The sequence below is a fragment of the Onychostoma macrolepis genome, chromosome 05 (assembly GCF_012432095.1).
Source record: "Onychostoma macrolepis isolate SWU-2019 chromosome 05, ASM1243209v1, whole genome shotgun sequence".
Taxonomy (NCBI): domain Eukaryota; kingdom Metazoa; phylum Chordata; class Actinopteri; order Cypriniformes; family Cyprinidae; genus Onychostoma; species Onychostoma macrolepis.
In genome coordinates, this window is record NC_081159.1 from 27,603,272 (window position 1) to 27,620,184 (window position 16,913).

Genomic DNA, 16,913 nt, shown 5'->3' on the forward strand with positions numbered 1-16,913 from the left:
CCAGCACACTGATTGTAGTCACACAAACATATATATCATTTTTCTACAAAATAGTAGTGCTGTCAAACGATTAACCGCATCCAAAATAAAAGTTTTTGTTTACATAAAATATGTGTCTGTACTGTGTATATTATCCTATATGTAAATACACACATGTGTATATATTTTAGAAAAATATATGTTTATATATTTAATATAAATTATATGAATATAAATATAGGCATATATATTGTATGTGTGTGTACTTATATATACATAATAAATATACACAGTACACTCAGGATATTATGAAAACAAAAACATTTATAGGCGATTAATCGCGATTAATCGTTAGACAGCACTAGAAAACAGCTGGAGTGATTCACTATCAAGGTACATTTTAATTTAAATGGGTCCTATTATGCTCTTTTACAAAGTCTTGATTTTGTTTTGGGGGTGTACTAGAACATGCTCGCATGCTTGGTGGTTCGAAAATCGCATTATTTTTCAAATAATTTACATTATTACAACACCTCTCTCCCCTGCCTGGCACAAACGGCTCGATTAGTTCCGGGTTTGATTGAAGGCCCGCCTTCATGGTATTTATACCATAGTCCCACAGATTTACACTATTTGTGGCGGCATATATATGCAGATTAATTCTCTGCCAGCGGGAGGCGCTGTTGGAGCGGGAGAGAGCGAGGTTTCCCCGGTAACGCTGTACACAAAAGCTGCTTTATCAGACATTACATGCAAGATGAAATGAAAATGACATCCAAAATTTTCTGAAAACAGTCGGTTTCCATCAGAAATACAGTGATATAAAAACACCCGCACCAGGTTTCGATTTTGAAACGTGCAGTGCTCAACCAAGCGCTCTCCCCACCCGCCAACCGAATTTCCGTAGGCGGGCTTTATTTGAATGATATTCTAATGGACCAATTTGTGATATCACAAATACAGGAAAACAACTTTGCAGTCCAAACGAGCCGTTCGTTGTAGTTCTTGAAAAGGGATTTTTGAAAAACGAAATATCACCCTTTGGAGTTGACTTTGAGATTTGTAACTTTGTAGATCATTTTATGCCCAAACATACACACTACACACTGACTAAAATTCAAAAAGTGAAAAAGCATAATAGGACCACTTTAAAATTGTTGCATATATATTCATCTAATGTAGGCCTATTTTTAGACAAAAGACTTAATGTTAGTAAAACAACAGTTCCCTTTCGAACGTTCACTTCACGTTTGCTTCAAGCTACACATAACAGTTGATGAGATGAATACAACACTTCTACTTAAATGATACTATCAGTCACCACTGAGTGTTTGTAATAACTTCTGACTGTGATCCAGTGTGGATTTTGGTCAAATGATGAGGCAGGAAAATATTGTTATTTTTATGGGGAAGATATGCAACTTCTGTGGGGCGTGAAAGAAAAGTAATGTAACTAGTGTAACTAATTACTGTTGCCAGAAAGTAATAAGTAAAAAGGAGTAACTATGAGTAATATATTAAATTTTTTGAGTAACTAGACCAACACTGGTTGTGTGCAATTGGGAAAAACATGAAGGTTGTATTATTATGTATACTTTAAAATTTTTTTAAATGTTCCCTATTTATTCATCCAATATATTTGGAGATAAAATACTTCACGCTTTTCAGTTATTCTCAAATGAGTGTTAAGCCCATTATTTGAGGGGAAAAAATAAAACCCTAGATTCAGGAACTAACTGTGGTCAAAAAGGCCATCAAAACACTCCTGTTGGCAGAGGACAAAGATGTAGCATATTCTAGGAATAAGAATAGCTATATGAATTGTTGACCATAATTGTGAGGAAATAGATTTTTTTGTGAAGTATGTGGACATGTACATGTACTTTTCCGATCACCATGGAGATTTGTTTTGCAAAATATGTTTGTAGTGTCAAGATATACACCATTTGTTTACTAAAAGCAGAATAAAAGAGGAGTTCTTATAAAATTCCTTCAAGATAAGATCTCATGAAACACTTAGATAAGAGGTTATTAAAGACTCAGAAAATGATTAAATAAACAGAATTATTCATGCATTATCTGCAAAATTGGTTATTTTGAATAAGTTTATTTAAATTTTATTTAAAATATCTAAAGCATTTACTTATGGTGACTAATTCTATCACTAATTATTATAGTCTATATGGGCTGTTTGTCCCAGGCTGGGATATTATGGACTTTTGCATTCTTGTTAAAAAGTATGATGAGGAAGCATTTCCTATTTAATTTGTAGGATACTACCACTTTTACTATTCTGCAGTAATTGTATACTGTGCAGTTTGCACATTTTCTGTATGCATAGAATACTTAAGTGACATTTGCTAAAACATGCAGTATGCAACCAGAACAGCACACTGTAAGAAATACTGCATCCCATGATGCACTGCAGCCAACCTTCCAGTGTCACGAATGAACCAGATTGACTTTTTATCTGTGTGTTCTCTCATCAGTGTTATTATTATTATTATTAATAAACAACAAATTAAAACTTGACAAAAACCATATGGACATATGGAAAAACTAATAAAAAGTACAACAAAATTACTAAAATTTTGAATTAAATTAAAATAAAACTAAAAATATAAAATAAAATCTAACTCAAAATATTAACAAAAACTATAATGGTATATCAATATACTAAAATAATACATTTAAAATGTTTAAACTGTTGCATACATATTCATCTAATATATTTTGAGAAAAAAGACAATGCTTTTCAGTTTTATTGAAGGTTATTAAATCAACACCTTATTTTTATAGAAAGAAAATCTAACTCCAAATATTAACAAAAAACTATAATGGTATATCAGTGATATCCCATTATATGCCTTTTCTGAATGTGCATTACAATCCTACATGCATAATTTGAAAACTTTATTTCCATAAACAAATGTATAAACAATAACACAAAATTAAAAAAAAAAAGGAATCAAACCCATTTGGGAAGAAATAGGGTCATGAGAACTGAGAAAATCGTTATTTAATATGCACAGAAAGTGTCTTGTATGATAAAACGGGCTTGTGTCTGTACCATCTGTTCTGCATTCAGTTGCTAATTCGTGTTCAATTAAAACACACTGACATCCATTATTCATACTAGGCCTGCTTTTGTTAGTTTGTGTTTTAAAAAAGATGGTGTTCATCTTCACATAAGCAACGATTGCATTGATCCAGCTCACCCTATTAAGGTGACTTGAGATCAAGCTTGTAGTTTCTTTTGTTGTTGTGCAGGTTTGAATTAAAGTGGGAAATCAGTTTCAGCATTAAATCACATCAATCTGGAGACCTGGATACAGGACACACTTTCGGGCAATGCTCTGTAGCAGGAAGCTGCTTCACAAAATAGCATGTTTATGACCAACGGCGGAGCCACATAGAATACACAGCATTAAAACAGGCTTACAGTTTTAAAAGGCTGAGTAATTCCTGGTGTTGGCCTGTCGTCTGCCGACAGACAGCGCCAGGTGGCTGATCCTGCCAGGATGGAGAAGCAAATGGTCAGGACAATACACTTACCTGCTTTCATCATATCTGAGGCTTTGCAGATGGTGGATCACTGACCTAAATGTGGACTTGACATGTAAAGAGTGGAACAGACAAGATTCGAATACCAGACTGATCCAGTTTTGTGCCCTGACTAATAACGATCAAACAAGCTATATACATGCACTGCATTTAAAAAAAAAAAGAAATCCCATCCAAAATATGAAATGGTTATATTAATTTAATATTTGACTCAGGTATTTATTTATTTTTAATAAGTTCTATATTGTTTCTTTATTAGAACAGATTTGGAGAAATTTAGCATTACATCACTTGCTCACCAATGGATCCTGCAGTGAATGGGTGCCGTCAGAATGAGAGTCTGTTTTTAACTTTAAATTGTCGCTTCTGGCCATAATCCACAATGCTACCTCTATGCAGTGATAAAGTTCATCCCCTGTTGTTCTCTCACAACTCAACCAACTTTTTTTTCCTTGTAAACGGTGCTTGATCTGTGCCTATTTCTCTCCTGATTCAGTCGAAATGGCTTTTTCACTGGAGAAAGCAATATTATAGAGGATTCATATTTTAGACAGAAGCAGCAATGGTTAAAGTTTAAAACGTTGTAATGTGGATTTGTTCCTTAACAAATACACAGCTTTTTGCATCACAAGATATTAATTGATGTACTGGAGTCGTGGATTACTGTTGTTTTTATCAGCTGTTTGGTCTCTCATTCTGACGGCACCCATTCACTTCAGATGATCCACTGGTGAGCAAGCGATATAATGCTAAATTTCTCTAAATCTGTTCTGATGAAGAAGCAAACTCATCTATACCTTCAATGTCTTGAGGGTGAGTACATTTTCAGCAACTGTTCTTTTTTTGGATGAACTGTTCATTTGAGAAATTAATCAGTCATTTCACAATGACAAAAAAATGTTTTTTTATGAATGTAGGAACCTTGTATACTGTCATTTTAATTGGAATCAATGTAACAAACATTGTCAAACTAATGCATCTAAACAGCCAAAATGTTGGACTTTTATGCAGGAATTAGTATAATGGCATAAAAAAGCCTTCTTAAAGCAAAGTAAATTTGTAAACATCTGAAGTTCTGGATAGTTGTTCTACTTAGCTGTAAATCACATGTGAAGTATGAAGCATAGAACAGTGTCTGGAAAACTATGTCTCATCTATGTTTCAGAGGGGTTCTGCGTCATAGTGTATAGCGTCAATGGAAGGATTTAAAAAGGATCAGAGTTCCCTGTAGTGTTGTGGGGCTTAACGTGTCGTCACTGTAGACAGCTTAATAATCCCACGAGCCACACATTCATTGCCCTCAGCATCTTTACATACACCCACAATCTATCCACCAAAGCATACCTATTTTCTATCTTACAGAACCAACAATGACACACAGGGGTATTTGATGCATATTTCTGGGCGATGCTGTTTAGTGATCAATCTGAGCCTCTATGGACCCCAGAGCTGTAGCACTTCATCATGAAAAAGCAGTCATCTCTATTAATCATGGATTCTAAAGAAAGCTTAGTTATACAAATTTAAAAATGTCACTTGACAGTAGAAAGTTGTTAGTTAATGCTGATCATAGTCCTTTTATCCACTTACAGTAGCACGAGCAAATCTGACATGAAACTCTGGGTTTTCACATTTTTTGAGCAAAGAATTTGCATTAGTTGACCTTTCAAGTCTGTAAAGATTATAGAAGATTACTTTTTTTTTTTTGAAAGAGACTGTGGTGGTGGATTTCCATGTCAAGGAGTTTTTAATTAATACACTTATTTTAGAATATTAATTTATATATATATATATATATATATATATATATATATATATATTTACACACACACACACACTCACTCACACAAATACATACAAATTTACTATTAAATATTTGATAATTTTTCAAAAACAGGTCAAATATTTGTATTTTTTTACAGTATAGCAGAACTAGGACAAATTACATATTTACGCATTTCATTTTTTATTTTTATCGTTTAATTTGAGAATTTTTAAAATTAAACGTTTTAGAGCAGGGCTAGGAAAACATTTGATAAAAATATGAATATACGATTATTCTTTTTACAATAATAATAATAATAATAATAAAGTATTTACTTTTTAGAATAGAGCAGAAGTATGAAAAACATTTACCCATTTAAAATTTATATATATATATATATATATATATATATATAAAATGTGATATTTTTAGAAAACATTTTTAAGTAAAAAAATCTGTAATTACAGCAGAGCAAATCTAGAGAAAAATGTTTACACGTTTGATATTAAATAGAAACGTGTGATAATTTTAAGATTTAATCTAGATTTAAATAAAATAGATATTTGTAATTTTTAGAACAGCAGAACTAGGAAAAACATTTTATATTATATTGAAATATGATAACTTTTTAAGATTTTTGAAAATGTTTATTTTATTCATTTTTTTTTTTTTTTTTGAAAATTCACTGATTTAAAAATTGTACATATTTCAATGACTGTTTTAGACTTGGAAATAATAATTCCTTGATACTTCTCGGCTTTCCGAGGTGATTTCTCTGAGATGGCACAGCCACACATTAACACAGCCTTCTTTTATTTGACTCAATCACAGTTAACACTGATATGATTAAGACGACAAACATGATTTGGAATGTAAACACTCAATAGTCCTGGTCTGCAGTCTGACCTCACAGTCAATATCCACATTTACCGACACCGGAAGCGGAGAACACAGAGAGTTTTTGGTGCAACTTTCATCCTGAGATGCTGAGGCTGGCCTGGACCAGTTACTCAAACAGGACAAATGAACAGAAGTTCAGCTCTGGATGGATGGATGGAAGAAAGGAAGGATGATGACACATGAGATCTGGTTTGGGTCTGGACTCATGTTCAGTTCATGTACAGTTCATTGTCCCAGATCGAGGATGAGGTCATAACAAACGAGGGACCTGTAGTCCTTAAAGGGTCGTCTAAACAGAAGTCTTCTGAAACACTTCAGAAACACGCAGAGAAGCCCAAGCAGGAATAAAGAAACAGAGGGCATGGAATGGAGAGGAGAGCAGATGATCGGGAAAGATGGGTAAGGCATCCATGCTCTGTGCTGGAACTGTCCAGGATGGGCAGCACCACTGAAGTCTACATACAGGCCGATACTGCATGGCTTGATAGCCAAGATGGTCAAACTAACTGTGGCATATTCATTCATTCATTCATCCACTCACACATAAACAAACACAATCACACACGTGGACACAAAAAGAGTTTAGGAGAAACACCTTGGGACCAAATGATGAAGCACTGCAAGAGCTTTTTGACTGCGATGAAGGAAAAATAGCAGGAACGAGAGGTCAGCCTTGCACTCTTTTCCGGGTGTGTTTGGGTCGTCTCGGTTTGAGGATGACATATCTGCTGTAGGTGGTGTACTGCTCAGACAGGAATGGGATAAAAAAGGCCCTGAGCAATCTGGAGGACCTGTGTGGGAGAGACACGAAAAGGGAACAGCACCAGGGTCATGAACAGCGAAAAATAACGTAATATGCACAAGACAGTCTACAAAATCCATACTTCTAGATCCACTTTCTTTCAAAATAAAACATTTATACATTTATTTCACCATCATGAAATGAATAATGACACCCAGAGATAATTACTGATAAATTGGGTCAAGGATAATCTCTCTTAGGATGATCAGACATCCAGTGTCACAACAATTTATGTTGGGTGCTTGACAATAATGTCATAAGAACACAAGTATTTTTAAAAGAACAAGGGGGCCCTCTAGTGGGCCATGCAATTTTCAATGATTCTTTACAGTAGTATTCATCACTCTGCATGGATTACCCACAAGAGTCTCTTGTACAAATTTCCACACGTTTTCAAAAATGTCCGGACTCCACTCATAAAGACTTGCCTGGTAGGGTCTAGAAAAGGCTTTTCAGCAATAATGCTCCACTCCTCTTTGTTAGTGGCGTATTGTGGTTCACGAGGGGCTTCTGTTTCTGTTGCCAGATCCACCAGGTAATGACACTGCTTCAGTTCTACCTGAGAGCCAGAGAACATGGAAAATTACATAAGTACTTCACATACAGCTGCAACAATGATTTTAGATTAGTAACACTAGTTATATTTCTTTGAACTGGTGTAGAGTTAATAAAATAAAATAAAATAAAAGGGGTATTAAGATCTCAATTGTTGATTTTCCAAAGTAAAATGCCATTCAAACTCTTTCGAGTGAAATTGATTTTTACCATTAACAACTAAAGAGGAACTACTACTGGGGAAAAAAAGTCAAGAAAAGAAAAAACAAAGTGTCCTTTCACACATTCAGCTCAGTTATTAGGCTTTATAACCTTGCAGTGAGTCAAATGCTAAATTGAGGTGTTTGTAGTGGAACGCTCACATATCGTGACGGCTCCTCGAGATTCTGATCATTCATGTCTGATGGGATTATCCAGGTGGCATCAGGACCCATGGCATACGGCTTAGGTAACTGACCCCTGAACTCTGACTGGATGAACTGTAAGTGCCAGCTGCAAAACAAGATGATACGGTTAACAGTTAATATATATTATAGATCTATAGTACCGTTCAAAAGATTGGGGGCTGTACGACTTTTTTTTTTATACCAAGATAATATATATATTCATATATATATATCAGATATTCATTTGATCCAAAATAGCCAAAAACTGTAATATTGTGAAATATTATTACAATTTAAAATGTTTTATATTTCAATATATTTTATTCCTGTGATGACAAAGCTGAAATTTCAGCATCATTACTCCAGTCTTCAGTGTCACATGATCCTTTTCATTCACATTTCCCATTATTATCAATGTTGAAAACAGTTGTGCTGCTTAACATTTGTTGTGGAAATAAGTTTTTTCAAGATTCTTTAATGAATAAAGAACAGCATTTATTTGTATTGAGTGTTTAATCTTATCATTATACATTATTTGATACTGTTAAGTGCTTTGACACAATCTGTATTGTTAAAAGCGCTATATAAATAAAGATTACCTGACTTGTATGAAATCTTCTGTAATATTATAAATGTCTTTAACTTTTGATCTATTTAATGCATCCTTACTGAACAAAACTATCAAGTTCTTTTAAAAAACACAAAAAACAAATCTTACTGACCTTAGCCCTTTGAACAGTAGTTTATATTTATGTGCAGTCTTATGTACAGTCAAACTCACTTGTTGGGCAGGAGAAAGCTGCTGGGGAAGCGGTACCACTCCTTCCCCACACAAACATTGACCAATCTTCCCTCTGGAACCGTGTGGATTGTAGGATCTTTAGCAATGCGATGAAATTCTGGATACAAATCCAGCGGAGCATGATAGCCTTAAGACACACAGCAAGCCCATGTGAGAGAGACGTCACAAAAGCAGTACTTTACTGCACAAGGTAAATAAAAGTTTCATCATCAACTTTATCTGCCAGCTAGATAACTCTACTCTGAGGGAAAAGTTCAGCAGAACCGACCCAAATCTCACTCAACATCCTTACCTCTGAAGAGAGCCACAGATCGGGACAGCGAGAGCACTCCAAACAGCAGCACAGAGCCGAGAGCCAGCCAGTTGGAGGAGATGGTGTAGTGCTCCAGACGGTAGCGCTGGAATATGAAGTGATAGCATTTCTACATGGATAAACAGACAGAAAACAGTTTAAAATGGGAAATGATTTGAAGTATCACATTCATATTTTACACAGGTTTAACAGCAAACATTGAGGAAATATGCCAATAAAGATGTGCAGGTTTGCATAGTTTTTGAACATGTACTGATGTTCTTTTATTTTAAATATATGAATACTTTAATTCCGCAAGGATGCTTTAATGTGATCAAAAGTGACAGTAAAGAGTAAAGACATTTCTCTTACAATTCCTATTGATACAAATATTATTTCAATGTTTAATTTTTTTTTTCAAATAAATGTTCTTTTGAACTTCTTAATCAAAAAAAACAAAACAAAGTGCATCACTGTCTCCACAAATATTTTAAACGGCACAACTGTTTTCAGCACTGATTAGAATTAGAACTGTTGTTGAGCACATTATCAGCATATTACAATGATTTCTAAACATGTGACACTGAAGACTCGAGTAATGACTGCTGATCCACCTTTGCAATCACAGGAATAAATAACATTTTATAAATTTAAAATATATGAATAATAAAATTTCACAAAATTACTGTTTTTACTGTGTGTTTTTTAAATAAATGCAACCTTGGTGAACATAAGGGAATTCCTTCAAAAACATTAAAAAAAAACAAAAAAAATCTTACCGACATCAAAATTTTGAATGGCAGAGTAAACAAATACCATGGTAAATTAATATGCTAATCATTCAGTACCACTGTATCACCATCAGCAAAAAATGCAGTCTACTATTTCTAACCTGCAGTGATGAGAGAGCCACTGCCCCGCACAGACAGATGAGAGGGTAGATGGGAAACAGAAAGCGCTCCTCTTTATGTGGACGAGTGAAGAACACCAGCATCCACAGGTACATAGGAGACAGGGTTAACCAGTATGGCCGGCCGAGGTTCTGAACTGCAATTTATACCATAAAAAAACATGAGATTAACAGACTGTTCAGAGCATTACATGCATATCACAAAACAAGTCAAAGACACATCCTTATTACCATTGAATCTTTGGAGCAGTGCCTCCATAAGTGCCGTAAGAGGAAGAGAAAAGAGGGCCAACACAAATACAATGTTGAAATTAAGGAAACCATTCACAAAGTAGTAATGCCAGGGCTCTGTGCCTTTAAGAAAGAGAAAAACATTGTAATGAAAAAGTACTTTATTTTTAATACGAGTCAATATTATTTTCTAAATGTATAAATGATTTGAAGTTTACCATAAAGATCTGGCCCATGAGGAGTGAACACGTTGTATAGTATTATATTCAGAGGAGCAATCACCAGCTTTCCATAGTAGTAGCTGTCTACAACAACAACAGGGACCTACAGAAACATTCAATGGCAAGTGTTATAATATCATATTATAGCAGTATAATCAAAGTCCCTTTCAAAGAAAGTCCGTTCACTCGGTGGCCATATTTGCAACATATCAGCTCAAACAAGACCAAGTCCTATCTAAATGAATGGGGGAATCCTGAAATTACAGTTGATTAAATTACATATTTCAAATGAACTGCCCCATGAATGTTGTTTCTAATGCTCAAATAGCGTTTAAAAAGCTTCTTTTTCAGGCTAGACCAGCCAATGTGTGCCAAACTGTATGCATGCACATCGGCTGGTCCAGCCTCAGGTTTCTATGGGAACCGGAGCTTCTAACGGCCGCTGCAATGACGCAATGACTTTACCAATCAACAGTTGGCTCTTTCATTTAGAAGGTGGGACTATCCCACCATATTGCGCGTTGCACTTTCTCCCATTCATAAGTATAGGAGTGAACCGTCTTTGTATTTCTATAGTCTTTGGTATAATACACTGATCTTGGATATTTTTTTATTTTAAAATTCCATTTTGTTATTGATGGAATCTCAGTGTCTAAAGTCAGATTCAATTCAGCAACCTAATATAGACACAGAAATCAATGAGTTTACCAACCAGAAATAGGAGCAAAGCCACTAGAGTCCACGTGATAAAACTCTTCCACTTCTTCTTCAGAAACAGCAGGTCAAAGGCAATGGGTATGCTGCAACAACAATCAGTAAACAGAGCCTAAATTCACCTAGTTGGCTGATCAGGATTATTTATATGGCTTTTCACCAAATTCGAGTAAATATTGACTTTGTTGAGTAAACGAAACATAGTAACTAGCCCTTTTCATTTATAAAGGAACTACAGTATAATTTGTGGATTAAACTACAAGACCTCCAGTCTTACACTCATTTTTTAATTATTATTTTTGGGGCTTTTTGCTTTTTACTGGTGGGAAGTATAGAGTACACTGGATAGCAGTGGTTGGAAAAAAGAAGTGGGATGAGGACATGACCCTGGTTGCAGTCAAACCTGGATCATCAAAATGTTCACAATTCTAAACAGTGGAAAAAATATAAAGCCCCATATTTTTTATAGGTAACTGATTAAGTCCCATTATAAAATTGCAGATTTAAAAGTTACATTAGGTGAAACAGTAAAAAGAAGCATGTAGCAAAAGTTTGAGGTTGGTAATATATTTAATGCTTTTGAAAAAAGTTGCTCGCCAAGGCTGCAATTATTTAATCAGTAAATACAGTAAAATTTAAAATATGGTTTCTATTTTAATATATTTTAAATGTAATTTATTCCTGTGATGCTAGACTGAATTACTCCAGTCTTCAGTGTCACACGATCCTTCAGAAATCATTCTAAAATGCTGATTTGATCAAGCAACATTGTTAATTATTATAATGCTGCTTAATATTTTTGTGGAAAACTGTTTTTTTTCTGCATTCTTTGATGAAGAAATAAAAAAGTTCAGAAGAACAACACTAATTTTAAACAGCATTTTTTGTAACATTGTAAATGTCTTTACAGTCACTTCTGATCAATTCTACATAAAAGTAATAATTTCTTTAAAAAAAATTTACCAACCCCAATCTTTTAAATGGTAGTGTGTGAGTATCAATTTATGTTAAAATATTACTTATTTTCAAATATTGACTCCGATTTATCAACCGGTCGTTAGAAAATAAGGGACATGTACGGAGAGAAATATTGGATTAAATGGGTTAAGCCCCCAAAACCTAAAATGTTAGAAAAAAAAAAAAAAAAAAGATATAATTCTTCAAATATGAATCAACCAAATACTTATTCTCATAAGGATAAAAATATGCATTTTAATATAAATACAGCAATACAGGTTCATGTCAGATGAGGAATATATAAAGGAGGAAATATTTTATTTGCGCCTTTTTGTCACACTACATATAAAATATTGATTATTTCTTACCCCAGCAGGGCACTAAAGGGCCATCCCACTATGGCCCCCGCTGCAATACCCAGCACAGCCAGACTTGGGCGCCCCTGGAACCAGCCAGTCATAGCTACCACTGTACTGTACATACAAAACGTACTGGGGAGGAAAGCTGAACATAACACAAACACACACACACATACACATTTACCTGCAGTGCCTACACAAAATTATGTCAAAAAAGAAAACAGGAACACAAACAGTTTTCATCTAATTTCCTCTGATCAACCAGATAAGACAAATATGATCCATTGATCTGACTCACCTGCAGAGGAGCAAAACATCCCAGCACTCAAGACTAGGAACGCCAGCAGAAGCCTGCCCACATGTAGGCCAAACTTTTTACACACAGCCCTGTGTCAAATCCATGAGATTAGATCTTTACAGCACATTCATTGTAAAAGTCACCTATTTTAGCCCAATACTGATGTAAGGTGCAATATGTAGTAGCACTTACTTGTAGAAGTAGAGCTCACACACACAGCAGGTAAAAGCTAGCATGCAGCGCAGGAAATAAAACACAAGGACCTGAGTGGGAACAAAAGAATCCAAAAAACATATTAGTCAATTTGTACATGTCTGTGTACATGACTGGAATGAATGGCCTGTATACAGTACATCTAAAAGGAACATTCATCTTATTTTGTTCAGCATGGAACTAGCTTCACCAGTTCCCATGGAATGCATGAATTGATCATATATATTTTGAACACAATGTCACTTTGCATAACAGGCTGTGCCAGATCTAAATTGAATGAAAACTCAATATTATAGCAGAGAGCCATTTAAAATTACATTTTAGAGGTCCTGGATAAAGTTGTGATTAAGCAAAAGCAAAATTGTACCCAAAAGAAAAAGTTTTTATTATTGTGAAATATAAAGCATTTTTACATCATGTTGTGTTCGTGGAACCACAGCTTTTATCCAGCTCCAAGGGTTATTTTCTTCAGATTTGAGATCAGATTTTTCAGATTCCAGTGAGGATAAGTATCCACCTCACTGGTCATAGAAATATTCTACTATTTCACAAATGCTTAAAAACACAGAATCAAAACTGATAAACAATCAGTTTGAGGTTGGTGACTAGTTTACCTTGTTGGTTTGTAATATTTTGGCATGAAAGCAGGCAGGAAGGGCGTGGAGCCAAAGATACGCATAGGACCGAATCGCGTAGGCCGGGGAATATTCCCATGTCTGCATTCCTGTTCCATACAGCAGGTAGTGAGTCTGGCCAGCAAAAAGAGAGAAATAAAAAAAAAACGTTGAATGAACTTTTCTTTTATATACAAATTTGGTAGTTTTCAAAAGAAGACTGATATTCAGCAGATTTTTACTTTGATGGAAAAGAAATTATAACTTTCTACTGAATACAAGAGCAAGCTTTTGCATCTGAACTGAACCTTTACAGTCTCTAGTGGTTTGTATTATTAATACTCCAGGGCATTATGGGATACGACAGTGACATAGATCAGGGCTCAACAATAAGGATTTGCTTTCTGCTGTTGCAGTTAGACCAGTAGTTCAGCTTTTCACTTGCTCTGCAAATTCACTTGTTACACCATAAACAGAATACATTTTTATAGACATATTATATTTAAAATAAATATATTATAATTATGTTATAGTAATAGTATAAAACATATATTATAAAATATTACATGTTACAATATAGGATGGGGTAAAACTATAAATAATAAATATATAATTATAAACAACATATATTATAATATATAAGCAAGGATTAAAATTCTAAACTAAAAATGTTTTGTTCTTTTGTCATAACTTTCCACCCCAAAAAGTTGAATTAAAAACTGTTAAGGATTTATGTTTACTTAAAATATTACATTTAATATAATAAAAACATGATTACATTAAAAATAATTATATTATAATTGCTATAAGATATTATACACATATACAGGTGCTGGTCATATAATTAGAATATCATCAAAAAGTTGATTTATTTCAATAATTCCATTCAAAAAGTGAAATTTGTATATTATATTCATTCATTACACACAGACTGATATATTTCAAATGTTTATTTCTTTTAATTTTGATGATTATAATTGACAACTAAGGAAAATCCCAAATTCAGTATCTCAGAAAATTAGAATATTTACATTTGAGTTTGAATAAATGACCATCCCTACAGTATAAATTCTGGGTATCTCTTGTTCTTTGAAACCACAATAATGGGGAAGACTGCTGACTTGGCAATGATCCAGAAGACAAACATTGACACCCTCCACAAAGAGGGTAAGTCACAGAGGGTCATTACTGAAAGGTGTGGCTGTTTACAGAGTGCTGTATCAAAGCATATTAAATGCAAAGTTGACTGTAAAGAAGAATTTGGGTAGGAAAAGGTGCACAAGCAACAGGGATGACCGCAAGCTTGAGAATACAGTCAAGCAAAGCTGATTCAAAAACTTGTGAGAGCTTCACAAGGAGTGAACTGAATTTTCTGAGATACTGAATTTGGGATTTTCCTTAGTTGTCAGTTATAATCAACAAAATTAATAGAAATAAACATTTGAAATATATCAGTCTGTGTGTAATGAATGAATATAATATACAAGTTTCACTTTTTGAATGGAATTAGTGAAATAAATCAACTTTTTGATGATATTCTAATTATATGACCAGCACCTGTTATAACGTAATATATAATGAGTTAACCATAAACAATAAATGATTTGCACCATTATGTCATAGTTGTTGAATAAAAAGCTGTTATGGTGTAACAAGCTGTATAGGTTCCAGCATTTTTGTATTTTAATTATTTTTTATGTTATTGTTAATAATACCTTTTACCCAGCTGTAACTGCAAATTTTAAAAAAGTATTTTGTTTATATATTATGATGTATGATTTTTGATCTATTCTAACTACTCTATTACTAAGTCATTCTATCACAATTTCACCAAATATTTGTTAGCCGATTCAATAACATGACATCAGAAATTGCAAAATCAGAAACTGCAACAACAATAATAAATCAATCAATCACATAAGATCAAATTCATGCTAAGTGTGCAAAGAAGCATAACAAAGTGTAAGAGCAAAGTGAGAATGCAGCGCTAGGCCAATAGGACAAGTGACAGCTCCATCAGCCGGTCCAAAACTCTGTCACACTGGTCCCGGGCCATCCTTATTGGTGTATTCTGAGAGCTCACCGAAACTGTAAACCAGGAAAATGTGTAACTCACTGGTTCCCAGTAATTGTAAGTTTCATCGCAGTCCGAGATGTTACTGAGTAGCGCAGCGCAGAAGCGGGCTGAAACCAGGCACTTGAAGGCCGTGGAGCCCTCAGGAGCCCAGACCTGTCCTGCCTTACTGGATGACCTGTAAAGGAGAGGCGGGGGATAGGAGCTAATGTGCTTATCTGGGAGCAAACTAATAAGCAATATGGAGTACAGAGCACAGAGTTATACAAAGTTGTCATTCGTTTATTTCAGTATTTAAAACAGCATCAGTCTAAAACTCATCCTCAAGCATAATCAATACAGCTGTGCATGAGACATTCCAGATTTTCACACCGAACAAAACACAACAGCGTTAATACAGAGTCATTGTTTTCCTCATGCGCTGTATTACAATGTAAGAAGATTATGAAATTTGACATGCGCGAATGTGCACCTGACATATAACGTTACAGCATCAAATATACATATGTGGAATAAAAATTGGGCTACTATCTAGTGTCGCTAAGGCAATGCAGCTTATGAACCACAAACTGCATATATTTTAAAAGAACAGTAATGATATAAAGCACAGCATATGTGTCGCAGCGCTGATCGGTGTTTGCTCGATGCGAGTGAATGAATGAATGAATGAATGAGAGCCGTCATGTTACACTGAAGCGAGTTATTCGTGTCGCCTGGACAGTACATTTGACTACTTCTGTCTCTCCCCGCTGCATTCGTGTTATTTAGATAGTCTACTGAAATGACATGTGTTTACTCTCTGTATTATTGGTATATATCCAGACAGCCTGACGTTAGCGAGCTAGCGAGCTGTCAACAGCACACATTATTACACCGCGCGGGAGCTGGACTGGCTTATGGTTACTTACTCGTTTCGGGGGTCACTGGACTTACTGTCCTCAACATATTTGTCGTCTTTCGCTGCTCGGTTGTCAGTGGTAGGTGTGCTGTTCACGCTGTTCGCGTCTTGTTTGCTGCCCCGTCTGTTGCGCTGACGGAGAGCCTTCGTCGCCATGTTTCTACTGGCTGCGCGTGACGTCATCGCCGGAGGTTCGAGGAGAGGATGCCAGACACCAGCCAGAGTTTGTTGCGGTTTTGATATTTGAATTATTTTTTGTATCTTCCGTTTTCATTTTACAGTTTGAGGAATTTTACTTGATTTGTATTATTGTTTTTTTAAATATACCTCTATATAGTTATTATTAATTTCTATTTCAGTTTTAGTTATTTTAGTACTA

At 34.7% G+C, this 16,913-nt stretch overlaps 1 protein-coding gene across 1 annotated transcript; it reads right to left on the reverse strand.

Annotated features, from left to right (window-relative positions):
* Positions 1-6,102: 6,102 nt before the first annotated feature.
* On the reverse strand, positions 6,103-16,813 carry alg9 (ALG9 alpha-1,2-mannosyltransferase). The gene is made up of 15 exons (XM_058775454.1): positions 16,545-16,813; positions 15,679-15,814; positions 13,563-13,697; positions 12,928-12,998; positions 12,736-12,824; positions 12,447-12,582; positions 11,120-11,207; positions 10,405-10,510; positions 10,187-10,309; positions 9,938-10,092; positions 9,046-9,175; positions 8,733-8,880; positions 7,928-8,057; positions 7,439-7,569; positions 6,103-6,999 (listed from the first exon to the last, which is right to left on the reverse strand). The coding sequence occupies exons 1-15, from the start codon at positions 16,715-16,717 to the stop codon at positions 6,876-6,878; spliced, it is 1,875 nt and encodes a 624-aa protein (XP_058631437.1). The 5' UTR covers positions 16,718-16,813; the 3' UTR covers positions 6,103-6,875.
* Between the last annotated feature and the right edge of the window lie 100 nt (positions 16,814-16,913).